The sequence below is a fragment of the Hermetia illucens genome, chromosome 4 (genome assembly GCF_905115235.1).
Source record: "Hermetia illucens chromosome 4, iHerIll2.2.curated.20191125, whole genome shotgun sequence".
Lineage (NCBI taxonomy): Eukaryota > Metazoa > Arthropoda > Insecta > Diptera > Stratiomyidae > Hermetia > Hermetia illucens.
In genome coordinates this window covers 103,854,889-103,870,709 of record NC_051852.1, presented here as the reverse complement: position 1 = coordinate 103,870,709, position 15,821 = coordinate 103,854,889, and the positions used below count along the sequence as shown (strand labels likewise).

The 15,821-nt window shown below is 38.5% G+C and overlaps 1 protein-coding gene across 5 annotated transcripts in view; it reads right to left on the bottom strand.

Moving 5' to 3' along the window:
• Positions 1–3,859: 3,859 nt before the first annotated feature.
• The window catches only part of LOC119653475 (LIM domain-binding protein 2), a 201,586-nt gene continuing 189,624 nt past the window's right edge, over positions 3,860–15,821 (bottom strand). For 2 of the 5 annotated variants that reach the window (XM_038058093.1, XM_038058097.1), the window contains 3 exons: positions 12,878–13,010; positions 12,520–12,650; positions 3,860–5,109 (listed from right to left, as the gene is read on the bottom strand). In XM_038058093.1, coding sequence (XP_037914021.1) covers positions 4,813–5,109; positions 12,520–12,650; positions 12,878–13,010 — 561 coding nt within the window. In that variant the 3' untranslated portion in view covers positions 3,860–4,812. The remainder of the gene's footprint in view (positions 5,110–12,519; positions 12,651–12,877; positions 13,011–15,821) is intronic. The other 3 variants (XM_038058094.1, XM_038058095.1, XM_038058096.1) reach the window with 3 other exon arrangements.

Sequence of the window (15,821 nt, the reverse complement as noted above, 5' to 3'; positions counted from 1 at the left end):
GTGAAAAGAGAATTGGCAAGAGATTCTGAGCACACAGCATCAAGAAGAGGCGTAGAGGCCACGGTGGATGGGGGAGTAAACACAAAGGAGAAGTCAGGGTTGTTCTTGGCAGTCGGCAGTGGAGTCAGCGAAACTGATGCAAGAAGGGAAAGATTTAATGGGGTTACGGGAATAGCGAGTGTGGAACCAAAAAACCGTGGCAAGCGCTGCCTCGATGCTCAACAAATATCTTTTATGCGCTTTTTTAATCATCGACTGCACAGTGGAGCGCATAGCCTTGAAAAGAGCAAGGTCGACATTTTAAGGCGGATGTTATTAAGGATCTCCATTGCGAACCAAGTGGGATTGCAACGAAGACAAGTAGGAGAAGAAGCTACATAGCAGGAGGAGAGATCGGACAGAATATTATAAAAGGTGCCAAGAGCTTCAGTTGATTGGCCCTAAGGCTGAATTGAAACCGTCGAAGTTGGCTTTGCGGAACTTAAAATTAAAAGATTTACGCGCAGTTTTATAGTTTGAAAGGGAATGCTCCGCTTCAAATAGAAGGTGGGAGGTGGTGAGTGTCAATTTTGATATACAGGGATGTGCAAGAAAGCAGAGAGAGAACACTTTTAACTTTATTTAAGTAGATCGCAATGGTATGTTTTGATACCTAGATTTTTCATTTTTTCAGATTTTTTGTTGAATAGCTTCCGAGAAAAGAACTTGTTACACTTCCTGGAGTACATATTTTGAACTACAACCCCTTATTCTTCAGCAGACATTAACAGTTAGACCACTTATTAGACCCTTTAATTTCATAACCTGACAATATTTTGAGAAAAAAACATGTGCACCCTCCTTTCGCATGTATGGAGAGCCCCTTAAACTTAACACAAAATCATGTGGCACGATAAGTTTCGTTCAAACAACAGACAGACGGGCAGAGAGATGGACAGACACTGAATCATTTTATTAAAATTTTGTGTAAAAATTGAAATAAGTTGGGCAGGTAGAGATGGTAGAGAGGTAGAGATGCTCCTAAACGAATGATAACAGAAACGGCTAACAATCAAAATCCAATTGGGTTCTAAGGTTTCAAAACTGGGGAACGCGGTAGCTGAACCGAGAAGAAAGAGAAAGAGAATATAATCAAATAAGCCACGATTTTTTTCCTTACAACAGTAAAACGCGCGTTCATTAGATTTTGATTTGATTTTTCCGCATGCTTGTAGTTCGAAAATTCTATTAACGGGCACTTGATTGGAATTTGCAGTTAAATGTGAAACTGTTTTTTATTGCATAGATCGCTAGCTTAGCAGAATACGCTGCAAAAATTTCAAAACGAAATCCAGGGTTCTTTAGATTTTATAGGCGTAGAACCGAGCGGTTATCGGACACAGGCTCGGGTTCCACCACCACTTTACGTGTGTACGAAATCTTGTAGGGTTACGTAAATAATGTATTTACTTACTTTCCTTGGCCTCAGTTCCTTGTACGAGCGCTCTTCTATTTGTTGTAACTATATTTTGTTCGCAATTAAGAGTGGTAAATGTTTTCATATCCGAAAGAGGATTTTTCAAACGCGTTTCTCTCAAAAAAAGCGTTTTACACATTTGCGAAAGTTCTCACCCAAAAGTTCATATTCTTAAAAAATAAGTTAGTGTTGTAAAATTAAAAGCTTGAAAATGGAGTCGCTACACGTTCCGAAGTAAGAGAACTCTAGTTAGAACCTTCAACGGATTAATGCCGTGTGACTCTTTTATTTTTGGCGTCAATTTTGTTCGGAATATGATTCATGTAATGTCAAAATTTAATTGAATTCCAAATACAGCACAATCCCGATAATGCGTATCGTCGAGGGACTCACGATTTGATCCGAAAAATTGGAACTACAAATTATCGGGGGTGCAAAATAAAGGGGACGGGCAAATTTGTATGAATTAGCCGGGAATACGAATTATCCATGTACGCATTATCAAGATTCCATTGTCATTCTCCCCACTAAAAAAATCTCAAAAAGTACGTGAAAAAGGGTTTCTTATTTGGTTTCTCCTCTTGAGGGCACTTGTCACACCAGACCGCAATGGGCAGTGCTTTTAAAATTGTGATTTCTCAGAAATAAATCAGAAATCAAAAGAAAAAATGTATCTGCTTATTGTCGTTGTTGTACACAGGTTTGTATTTGATGTGGAAATCGACATTTTTTTAAGACTTTATCCAACATTTCCCGCGTTTTAGACCAAACCATCAACCCGAAGAAGAAGAATTCAGAGCACATATAGTTCTGGCTCGAATTAGAACTAACCGGATCGATTGAAAAAAGGAATTTTGTCAGCTTTTAAAAAAATAAATTTCAAAATCGTCCTCATTCCTCTTACCTAAAACATGGAAAAAATGACCTGATTCCAAGGAATCTCGAAAATCTTAGTTAGGGTCATAATGAAGAGTATTACGGTCGTTTTGATAAAAAAACTATTGAAATTGATCCATTAGTTTCTGAGAAACATGAGAAATTTCGAAAAACATGGTTTCGAGATAAACGCATTCATAATTTCAATTTTGGCCGAGCAATCTCAAAAAATATCCGGAAAAAAGTGGACTCATAAAAAAGTGTTAACACACTTCATATGAAAAATATGGTGTTTTGTTTTATTGTTATTTAGTGACTTTCATGAAATTTCAAACAATTTTTTTTTTTAAAATGTTACCAGTTTGACCTGAAGTTTGGAAGAATGATTCTTGGGACCACATGCTATCGAATTAGTAAACAACAAAATACCGAGTGTGAAAAGTCAATGACAATAACAAATAAATAACTCGGAGAGCAGAGGAATGGATGAGAGACTGTTTTTCCCGGCCACGTCGTTTAGGTTTTTAAATCACTCGGTTCTTAATGTACGTATCTAAATACTTTGTATTGTTAACCATGCATCAACTGTCTGATTTTGATTTAGGGTCCGGTTGACGAGTCTTTTGATGAATCAATGGCAGTTTTGAAGCCCCTTTTACGACGACATGACATACTTGTGATACAGACTTTGTTTTAAAGCAGACGCAGGCATTAGGGTGCCTGAGAGGCATAGACATTTGTCTGAGACAGAAATTGTCTGAGAGAGAATATTATTTGTCTAACACATTTGTCTGTCTTTTCTTTCACAGCCATTTGTATGCCTTTTGACTGAGGTAAACACACACGCTTGCTTAAACCAGACTAGCTTAATAATAGCATATTCAATATATACACCTGGCAAATATACCAAACAATATTTTGCCGTTGTCGTTTGGCCCCATCGTCAGCGAAGTCTAGAGAAACCTGCCGTGTCATCGTCAGTAGACACGCTCCTTGTTGCTGTCTTCTCATGACAACAAAGGCCGGTCCCAAGAACCTGCGAGTTAGCTATGCGCCAACGCTTACAGAACCGCAACAATCTGCCCAGGTGCTGGTCAATAAAAAACTATATCACCAAACTTATAACACGTACTGCCGAAATTACGGTGGGGAAGGCGAAACCCACATTCACTTCCTTCGCGATTGCCAAACAACAGTTACTAGGTAAACCTTTCCTTGGCGACGTCCAAGAAAGAACCTCCTGTAAAGAGAGAGCTCCGTGAACTCCACAAACGCCTCGAAGATTCAAAGCCGGACAGATCAGACTCCTTTCCCTTATAGTGGCCATTGTCTTGGAATTCGTGGCATCAAGACGAGATATCACAGCGCTAATTGTGCTAAGCTTCGCGAACGATTGACGGCATACCTATCATTTGGCTGTGTAGCGAAATCGTGTAGATAATGCGGCATAATCATGTTTAGTTGGTACTTACTAAATAACTCCATAAAACGATAAGGGTACAAGGTTACGAATAACAATACAACCAATATGGAATTTTTGGCGCTGTTTATTTATCATCTTTTGTATTTTTTGTTTTGTTAAGTTATTTTTTGTTGTTTTTTAAATCATTTTTCAAATAATTATTCAAATATAACTTTCATACGCTCACACTCGCTTATATTCAAAAAAATCAAGTTTTTTAGATTTCCTCTTTTGTTTCATTTAGCTACACTAAAAACTTAAAATGTACAATTATATTTATATATATTATATAATATTTATTTTTCATATTTATATATAGATTTACAATTGCATCCACGTTCACTTCACTTTATTACGTCAATCATTCCTTAGCTCCTATTTAATGTTTATTAAAATTAATAGATAGAAATTCCACCTATAGTTTATCTTTTATCCATTACTTTTTAATAATAAAATTGGTTGGTTGGTTTCTGCTTCTTTCACTGTTTTGTGTATGTCTCTCCCGTCAATCGTAGCAGTTCAATTTCAATTTAGTTTTTTATCTCACTCTTGAATTATTCTTTCAAAAATGTCTTTTATTAAACATGTTCATTAAAGTCACGCGTGCTTTCAAAAACCTTGATCACTTTCATTATAGTAGGGTGAATGTTGCTCTGGATTTAAGTCATTGGTGCGCGAAGACAGCCACTTCAGTTTTGCTTCCCTTAAAGTTATCAATTCAATATTGCATGATAAAAATTAGCCCGTTGCAGTCGTTTATGGTATCAAAAAACTTCGAAAGTTCACTGTTGTCCGCTCTACGCCACCGAATCATCGACCTTAAGTATTTCGAAAAAAACATTGTTTGTCTCTGAATCTTGTGAACTGTTCCATAGTTCGCGATATCAGTGTCGCTAGAATGAGCCCCAACACATCATGAGAATTGTTAACCCTTCCGTTTAAAACAATGTAAAAATGGCTAAAAATCGATCCGCATCTCCTTTAAAACAAAACTTAAAAATAATTAGTTTAACATCCGTCACTGTGACACGGCCGGACTTTTCTTATCGGTATCCTGATTGGACGGGGTATTTCCTTGTGGTCCGCCACCTCCTCCACCAGGACCTCCAGGCCCGCCTGGACCGCCGCTTCTATCCACATTCCATGAATTCGGTCCCGTGAGGGGCGAGTCAGCATGACCGAAGCCTGCATGATTCTCATGATCAAGCGAATTTGTCGCATCGTATTGTGTGTTTTCCAATCGTGTTATCAGTCGCTCGTCCTCATCTCCAAACTCGCCGCCCATTAACGACGGTTCACCCACTACCATCACATCCTGTAAAGATTGAGAAAAAAGAGATCAATAATATGATTCTGGAAAGAAGAGGCGTGTAATGTTGATGCTGTGGCCACCGAGCAACGTCAACATTACAATTATGTTTAGGCATCCTGTCTTAGTTGAACACGATTATGATAGTGAATTTTTATATCCGACTGCTGAAGGAAGCCTATCAACCGAAATTTGTGAGGGTGAGAATCTCATTTTTACACCAGAAGTATGACAAGGCTATCTCAAATAAGAGATTAAACTGCTGCATGTGAAATTGACCATGAACGTAATTTATAGTCTTGGGCTTTTCAAAGGGATAATAAGTATTCCAAAAGAAGAAAGTTAAGCCGACAGGCCTGTCTGTTACGCCTGAACACTCCACAGTCCATCCGGCCACCCGTTGGACTGAAACCACCATACATGTACCAACAAGTCGGATGGCAATAACAGTTCAACTCTGGCTGTGAAAGGTGTTGAGACGGAAATTTGAGATATTTTTGTGTTTGAGCATTTATAAAAAATATTTTTCATCGATCATGCGCATTAATCCACACACGTACCGGTTTGCCTGATCGACTTCAATCGAACTCCGGCCGCCGGAACAATCCAAATTGATAGGCCGCTTCCACATACGATCTGACTGAGATTCTGGGCAATCACAATTATCAAAGGGTGCACCAAGCTAGCACTTTGATAATTTGAGAAAGAAGATTATCAGGGAAACCTAAGATATATAGAATATCTCGCAAAAGAACATTAATAAACTCTGGAAAATGGTAATCGAAACAAGTAATGTTCACGAGACTATTGAGGAGGAATTAGCATTTCTTCATAGATGAATTATCCTCCAAACTAGAATTGTTCTTCCTATTACAATATGCGTGTTTTAAGAACACATCGACTTTCGGAAATCACTTATTCTCCGATCGACTTCATTGATTATGCACTGCAACCATTTGCCATCCCTGAAGGACTATTGAAACAAGAATCTATCTATGGGTAATTGAGCTATTAAAAATTAAAAGTTGTTTGTCGGAAAATTGCCTTTTATTATTGACGTGAAAGTAACGATGCTGCCACGGATTAATACATCACCGAAATCGTACAACGTCTATAACACCCATTGGCAGTTACTCCTGGTGAGAGTCCCTTTCAATCTACCGATAAATAGCATAAAACAAATCTAGAATGACGCAATATAGCCCATGAAATCGATCAAATGTAGAATAAAGGTATAGATGTGATGTGACTCAAAGACAAGATACACTCCCGACCTCAATTTTGATATGTAAAGGAAGGAAATGTGATTCAGACTGCTACTCTTGGAGAAAAAGTCGTTTGAAATCGCCATCCTCAAGATCTCTAAGATACAATTCAAACAAAAACTTTATGATAGAATTAAATATTTCTCATTCCGTATTCAACTTCGGCTACTCTTCAAGAAATTATCGAAGTAACAAGATACGCTCGTCGTCAAATTCAGAAATTCAGATTGGCCCAGTTCATGCTTTTTATTGTCGATCGAATTATATTTTTATGCCTTGACCTGGCATTCAGTTCAAAATTTAACCTGTTTTCCGACTTGAAAACACTTCAAAACTAAAATCAGATGGATTCTAGAAACTAACTATTTTTTCACGTGCAACATGATCTGCGCCCTGTGAGTTGAGGTTAAGAATACCGTCATTCCCTATTCGTCGTAAAAGGCAATTAAAAAGGATAGAAATTTTATTGCAATGGAAACATCTATAAGACTTGAATAGAGACTTACACCACGGCTACGATCTTTGGCTAGCGAAAAATGGCTAATGATTAGTTTCTGGAATGTAAGCACGCTCCTCGACAACGACACCGAGGGCTGCTTCCTCAAACTCAAGCAAGAATTCTGTAAAGCTCGACTTTCTGGAAAATACTTCTCCACGCCGCCGTTTATTTAAAAGTGGAAAAAGAGAATGCGGTAGTGATAGTGGGGACATTGGGATATTTTGAATTAAGGGAAGACCGCCCACCCAAAGATCACCAACTAGCTGATGGATAGGTTGAAGGAACTAGAGGGACTAACCATCAGGAATAAAGAGAACCTAATCAGAAAACTAAAGGAGTTCACGACACCGGATGGACGACTAGTTTCATTATACGTAGAGCCCTTTCAAGCACCCCGGTGAAAATATGAAATGACAGAGAGCTAATTGACTTTTAGAGGAAAATTATACAAAGCAATCAGAGATGTGGTAGTTGAGAACCCCCTGTCACTCTTTTTGAGATCCAACGCTTGCTCCCTAAAATCTTGTAAAATTACAGGAGTCATTTTACCATCCATTTACCATTTACCAAGATAAAGTACAGGAGATGCTCGAGGGTCTGAACAAGGTACTTCGAAATTTACAATTTACAATGGACTATGGAGAACTCCCGTTTCTAGATTTAGAAGTCATTTAAGGGGAAAAGATATCTTTTTTGTCATTTATAGAAAGCCTACACGACCAACGAACGGTTCCAGAAAATTCCAACCACTCCTACCTACATAAAATGGCTCCTTTCAATGCAATGATCCACATATTGTTCCCCGTGCCCCTCTGTGCAGAAAAATTTATAAAGGAAAAGAGATACATCTTCGACATTGGAGTCAAGAACGGCTTCCAACCATCGGCATTTAAAAGGCGGAACTCCAAGTGCGCACGCTGAAATCCTTCGTCAGCAGTATGGAACTGAATAGAAGAATATGGATCACACACTCTGCGGTTTCGTCGAAACTTAAAAGACCAATAAAATGGTTGAATATCGACATGATGCCATCCAGTAGGATACACCAAATCAAAACTAGGCTAGCATTCCTCAAAACCGACAAATTAAAACACGAGCCATAGAGGAGGGACACGACAAGACACGGTACGACGTATGCCATTAAGGAATGCGACAAAGGCAGAAAGCTAGATGTGCAAGAGAGCTTGGCGATCTTACGGGAACCAGAGGGTAACAAATTATATTCCGATACGGGCAACATACATACAATCGAAGCTGCTCAGAGAAATGGCAAATGAGATACCCGGCAATATCCTTGGTTCTCACCGAAACCAAGCCTTAGAGAGTTAACGTAATTAATGTAATTAAAATATTATGGCGACCATGCCTATGACGACATTTAACCAAACTGTTAAAATACAAAAATACGTTGGTAGGTTTAAGTGAAGACATCCGATTCCTTCACTTATGTTCAAAATGCAAATTCACACTTAAAAGGCATCGATGCTGATATCGGCCTTGAAAGAGACTCTCATAAACGGTACAAACTCAAACAATCTGCCCGAGAATATTGATAAAACGCCATCAGAAGTGTTCAGATGAAGTTGTCGGCCACTTTCCGTAAGAACGTTACAAGATCTGACCAACTGCGGAAACGCAATGCCGAAACAATAAACGTAAGGGGCTAGAGCTTTGTTGTTGGCTACGAGATGCGTTACCGTGGAAAATTCGGAGAAGTTCGAAATAAGGAATTCCATCATTGCGATAGTGGGTGAAGGAGAAGCTGTAGCAAATAGCAACGATTTCGCTTCCGAATATAGCTTCACGAAAGGGCTTGCAGGTGGTCCTTAACTACCACTTGTCTCACTGCGGAACTTTTCCGTGTAGATCCTGCAGAGTTGTTACTTCGTTTCATTTGTAGATACTGGAAATCTGAGACGGTTAAGAGCATAAATTTTGAGTGCAACAAACGGAGAGGTATTTGCGTGCTTCCCTCTATCGTAAAGATATTAGTTGAAATCACCCTGGAACGGATCAAAGAACACCTTGGAAGCTTGATCGACAGAGAGCAGAATAGTTTCCACTTTGGATCCTTCTGGAGTAATGTGCGGAGTTTAGATCACCACTTTACCTGAGAAGTTAGATATTGTCTTCTATTTGTAGTTAAGTCTAAAATTGATAGATGAAGGGAGTAAGTTGCTCCCGAAATATATATGCATAATAAAATAAAATTGTAGTTTGGAGTAAGCTACTGGTCTACCACTTTACCTACTCTTCATCAATTTCGAGAAAGATTTCGATAGCGCGACAGGGAGTGTATTTAGAATCCTCTACATAGGAGGGACATTCCGGAGAAATTAATAGCTTCTATTAGAGCGATATAAGACGGTCGAAAATGTTACGTGCTGCATCGAGGTAACATCCCAGAGGAACTTGAAGTTTGCCAGCATTGCATCTCGAAGTTTGCCAGGATTGCATCTCGAAGTTCGCCAGGAATAGTTTCTCTTTTTGTTATCGGTGACGTTCTTGATGCTGCCTTGGCTGGAGGACGTAGATGGTTTAAATGGACAATATCATCTCATGTCAAACGATTACGCTCATAAAATCTGCTTGCTCTCTCACCGAGTCATGGATCTTGGCCAAATGGCTCTGATTTGGAGGAGGCAGGTAGAATCAGACTTAAGATAAGAATCAAAGTTCTCAGCCTGTGTCTGCCTGTGGCAGCATTGCACCTAAGATCACTTGTCATACTAATAGCGCTAAATCTGCCTATTTCGTCAAAAATTTAGAAATACAACTATCTGAACGCTAACATTAAGTTGAGGTTGTTCCGCGTCAATGGTCCTTCTGCTGCTATATGGGACTAGTGCATGGAAAGTGACTGCCACCCTTACTCAATTCAATTCAAATCTGAATCTTGTCACCGGGGTATTCTGGCCTAATAATAATAATAATCGTTGGCGCAACAATCCATGTTGGATCAGGGCCTTGAAGTGTGTTAGAGCACTTCATTCAAGACCGTAACTGTACACTAGGAGGCAATGTGGTCAGCATTGCACTCGCCCGAGATTATCACCCTGATTTGACTCAGGTACTCATTCACAGCTGAATCGACTGGTATCCGACATCAAATCACGATACAAATCCCACTGCCACCAGTCAGATTTGTACCGCGATCTTCCGTACGACAGCCTTGTGGTCTAACCACTCAGCTATCCGGACACGTCTAAGATAATAAATAATGAAGAACTTGGTCGCCGCACGGGCCACCAGACAAACGACATGGCCATGTTACCTAGAAAGCGGAAATGGATAGCTCACGCATTAAAGAAGGGCGACAAAACTATGACAAGTCATGCTAGGCAATGGAACCTCCCTTTCCCAGGATGACAGACGCTTAGGCCGCCCTAGAGCGACGTAGCGTAGAACAGTGGAGGGAGAGTGTAAACTTCTCGGAGAATCGTGGAGGCTGAAGCATATTGCTGAGAATTGCTACGCCCCATATAGGGGCTTCGGACAACCGTACAAACTTTATTCACCAGATATATGCAGTACACAAAGCAATACGGAAAATTTTATAGACATCGAGATTCACTAAGAAGGAAAGTGAGTGCGACTGATCATTGTTACGCTAAAAAGCATGCATAGTCGTATCGAAAATGGTATCTCTCTTTACGATTATTTCATCAACAATGCATAAGGGTTTCTAAATAATGAATCAGTTGCATTCCAGCCCTTTTTTGCACATCGCAACTATTAAGATGTTCACCTGGTTTTGTCTGATGTTGGTCGATGTAATGATCAAATTTAGCGACACTTCTGTTATTTTTCTCTTTAGTTGCTATAAGAAATGGTAGTGTTCAATGGAAATATTATTGGTTTGGTTGAAAGAAGTGTTTTAATTTGAAAAAGATGGCAAGTAGTCGCCGAAATATTCATATCTGCGATAAATAAAGCACCTTTTTGAATCTTTTGAGTTTTTTATTTTAGTTATATAACTTTACTCAAAAGCTCCAGTTAGGTTAATAACAGACTGTTTATTTTAAATATTCAGCTCAAGGCATTTTCAAGAATTTAGTTTGCAATAGACTCCCCGCATTATAAAATGACACTTGCCAAATTACCATATCGGTTAAGAGTAGCAATTCGGAGCGCTTATTTATTAGATATAATGGTTTAAAAATCGAATTCTCACAAGGCGGACCAGTTGGAATCTTATCTACCTGAAGGCATCCAGTTTAATGTTTGTTGCTTGTTACTTTTCAAGTAATCAATCAGTTTTTAACAGGAAAGTGGGAAATTGATGCGTGAATGTACAATTCTTCAAGTTACTATACGTTTCGGTGGTAATGGTAACAAGCTATACAGCAAATTGTGAAATTTTTACCTGAACGGCAATAAAACGTACCTTTCTGAAAGATTCACAGACCACAAAAAATGGATTTGCAAGCGGGATTCGAACCTTGAGCACGTTGAATACTTTGCTATATCTTTGCTTCTTAATTTGAATTTGAATAATAGTGACACAAAATTCAAACGCAATCGTATATTATCAATTAAGATTGGAGTTAAAGTTTAAAAAATGTTAACTCACATTGAAATGAACCTCACAATTTAAACCTTACTCCAAAGAAACTGGATTGCGTCCGTCCACTAGCCACACTTCATTGGATTTTCTGCTTTACCATAAGTCCAGCTTCACTAGATGACTAATGGTTGATTAGTGTTGGAGAAGAGAACACATTCAGTGAAAGAAATAACCGAATTAGCATTCCCTTTCCTTTTCCATTTCCATTAGCAATTCAACAATTTAACATCGGCAATATTTATTCGTCACATATTAACCATGTTTCGTTCGCATACGACACAGCGGAAATGAGGTGATGGGGTATATTTTTTCCAAACTGATAATTCTGAGTGGCTTTATTTGATTCCGTTCTTGCAGTCTTTATCATTCCTTCAACATCAATTCTGACTTCAACAGTTCTATTTGACGTCATAAAACCTACATACTGTACATAGGAGTGTGCAGTGGAGAGGCACAATATAGTGCAATGATGAAATTCATCGATGAAAATGAGATTCTCATCAAAGCAGACGAAAAATATCTTCTTTTGATGTATTGTTATAGAACATTATGGCTTGCATCAAAGGAAATATGTATTACTTAGAATAAAGAGTTCCAACTACATGTTGTACAGGACCCAATATATTCCAGCTTTTGTTAACAAACCATACTCTAGGAACGAAGGCTACTTTGCTTTCTTGCTAACTTCTAAGAAGCTGTTATAGATATCCACAGATCAATAGCGGACTATGATGAATCTATTTTACTTAATTAGACACGATTACGATTATTATAGGAAATTCGTACCAAACACGTGTCAATTAATTTATATATTTACGCTGCTTGCATACCATTACATTGACATAGTATAATGTCCATTTTGCATGTGTATTCCCAAATTCTTTTTGTTCGTTTAAGCACATTGCCTCTCAGAAATTATGTTCCAGAACTGACCAGTTTGACATCATAGTGGTAAATATTCATGAATAAAGTGAAATTTTTTGTTAAAAATGAATTCCTTTGAGAATTTTCACAAATAACTACACGTAAAGGCAACAGATTCTTCCACAAAAAGATCTTTTTTCAAACTGGACATAAAAGACTACTACCTGCGACGCTAAGGAAAAATTTGGTCCTGGTGAACGTTTTTTACTTGGCACTGGTGGGGCATTATTTGCAGGTCCTCCGGAATTTGATCCTTTTCTTTTCCGTCGTTTATTTGCTGGTCTTTGTGCGTCTAAAAATAATTTCAAATTAGTATTTTCAACATATCTGATAAGTACATACAAAAACTATCACAATTTAGACAAAAAAATAAAGCATGAAAGAATAAACAAACAACAATCATGAAATTCAATCTTGTTTATTCTTTCAGTGCTTTTTTTATAAGATATCGTTTACATACACTTATAATGTTATCTTGTCCAGGTAGTGTTAGTTAGATAAAAAAAATCTATAAAATACCTCTCTTACCCGGCGGAGCAACCATTCTCTGCCACTTTTGGAATAATGTTGTTTTTAAACAATCGCGAGGACTAAGGGCGTAGGCTTTATGCCTTGACATTAACTCTTGCATTGGTTCTAATATTACACACAACTGAAATGAAAAACATTTGATTCCTTAGCAACCTTTCTTTCGTTAGGTTCCAAATAAAATGTTGAAACCGCTCCCTAATAGGAACAAGATTGTAGCGCAGTAATTAGATAAAAATAAAAACATTTTAAGAACACATTTTACCCAAAATTTTGAAAATGCAATTTGTTTGTGTGTGTGTGGTATAAAAATGGCCAATAGTGTCACTGCAATTTGTATTGATACCATTTCCCTGAATTTTATCGAACTGAGAAGTCAAAGGGCCAAAGAGATAGGACCTAAAATCCAATTCATGACACCTGATACATAGAATAAATGTCGCGAAAACGGTTCAGCTGCATTCTGTAATACTTGGTACTCTTTCAAAATATTGAAGAAAATACGAGTAGAGGCGATTGATAAATAACAAGGGTAAACCTCAAATTCATTATGTTGCGAAAACTGCTTGTGGTGGAGTTATTCGACTGGCGTAAGATGAGATTTAGAAACGAAATCTAGAAATACTGGACAACTGACGAAACTGTGCAACGCTAGCAAGAATGAACACAATTACATAGTATCGGAAACAGCTCCTAATTTGTTGGTGCATGAATCTAACTGCACATCGGTGCAAAAGGAATAGTAGTAACGTATTTTTTGTCATCTCAGTGGACACTTAAACGATGCAGCGAAAGTACTTCGGATGATATCGACCAGGAAAAAATCACTGTTCTTCAAGAATACATGATGTACCCCACGACATTGTAATGCATCTGATATTTCCACCAGTTGCAGCAAGAAGCAAGACATAGAATATGGCTAATCAATGCACTCTTTCATTTTGTATTGATGGGTAGAATATCGAAAATGAGACACTATTCTTTTTGCCTAGAAAATATTGTTCCTGTCGACACCGGTATCGAGTTCGACGTTGCGTTAGTCGCAAATACCTCATTTTACCTTCAGCATGCTGATTGAAATCGCACCATCCACTTCCGCTGCTGCAGTCTTATCTATATATCGCGCAACGTTAATTGTGATCACAATTAAACTGAATCATTGTCTAATTAACAACGAAATAAAGAATAATGATATTAGGAAAGAAGAGACTAATACTCTAGGTAGAAATGAACCCCTTGAATATACTAAACACAAATGCAAAACTCCGCAGAGGTGCAGATTAGCGGATAAATTAGTCAAAGCAAAACGTGATAGAGATTAGAACGCATATGAAGGAGCCGCGATGCTTTCATCATTGGGCATATGATACAACATTAGAGTCAATTTGCTAACAAAGCTGACACCTCAGATTGATATATATGATATATGATAATGAGTAGAGGTGAATGATATAAATATGCATTCCTATTTGTGAGCAAACAAATGGAACTAAAATCGAAAATATTTCATGGAATTGATTTTTATTTCGCCGATTTCCCGGCAATATGCGCAAAGGATAACACTAAGAAAAGTGTGGGGTTTTAACTCAATTTATCCGCTAACAAAAAACCGTAGAGCCTATATGTAGTTCCGAATCGACATTGAAAGTGCGTGAATTGATGCATAATATCTTTTTAAGAGTTTCAGCAACATGTGTATGGTATATGGGTTTCACCAGTTCAGCGAAATTACTATAAGTTGAGATACTCAGACCTTGGACGTTGGCCTCGAAGGATCAGCTGCCGGTATTAAGCAGTAGATAAATATACCTCCTTCAACCTAGAAAGAAACTATAGGCGGACGAACATTGCTATTCTAACCGACAGTCAAAAGACTATTATGGGCTGGTATAGGAAGGTTTTAACAGACTGAACATGCTCGGCTCGAACAATAAGGTCTGGATACTTTGGTTAACAGGCGACATTGGGTTAGAAAGCAATGAGACAACGGAGTAGCTAGCCAGAAAAGGAGCAGGGACGCCGCTACATGGACTAGATCCTGCTCTGGAATCAAAAATGGAACAGTTCAGACCGTTCCTGGGGACATACGAAGCCAAGCGCTGGGAAGATTATTTAAACCTGACGAAGAGGAGTCTCAGGATCATAGTAGAATTACTCACTGGTCACTGCAGGATAGATTATTATCTGGGGAAGTTAGGGATGTCTATGAACACTACAGATTTTGTGAGGAGAATAACAAAACCTCCACATATGATTTGGGACAGTGGCCGGAAATTGTACAAAGTAGGTTGAGGCATCTGGGAGAACATTTTAAACCAGATATCGTCAGGTTGAAAACCTTGGTAGTAGGGAAAGTTATAAAATTCGTGTTGGTTCCCGACTCTATTATGACATACTATAGTTAATAGGCATATTATAACCAGTAAAAAGGCACAATAGTTTTTCTAGGAAGCAATGTAACTTCCCTCTACCGGATTATTATTATCACCGGTATTAAATGCAAAAATAAAAAGCATCGTTAGGTTAAACCAGAAGCAAGAAAGATGAATTTGATTCTGGATGTGCGATATGTGTATGTTCTCAAAGTTTCTTCTCAAATTCAATCCTTGCATTTACATGAGTACATTAATAATTAATAATAATAATGGCGGCCTGGTCTGATTATGCTTCAGGTTAAAGTTGCGTAATTAGGCAAGTCCTCACACGACCTCCGCGTGGTGGCCGCTGGAAACCGTCTTCGGGCGGGCCAAGAGTGTGTAGCCGGGCTGGGAGTAGGCTCATCCAACTGACGAGGATCTGCTTGTCTGCTGGTCATGTGTTAGGGGCAAGTAGATCTGGCGGGGGGATGGACTGAAGTAACAGCCCGGGGATCGTCCTCCCTGCATCGGAGAAGGTGCTAATAGGACCCCAAGCCAAGGTGGAACAGCATACGCCG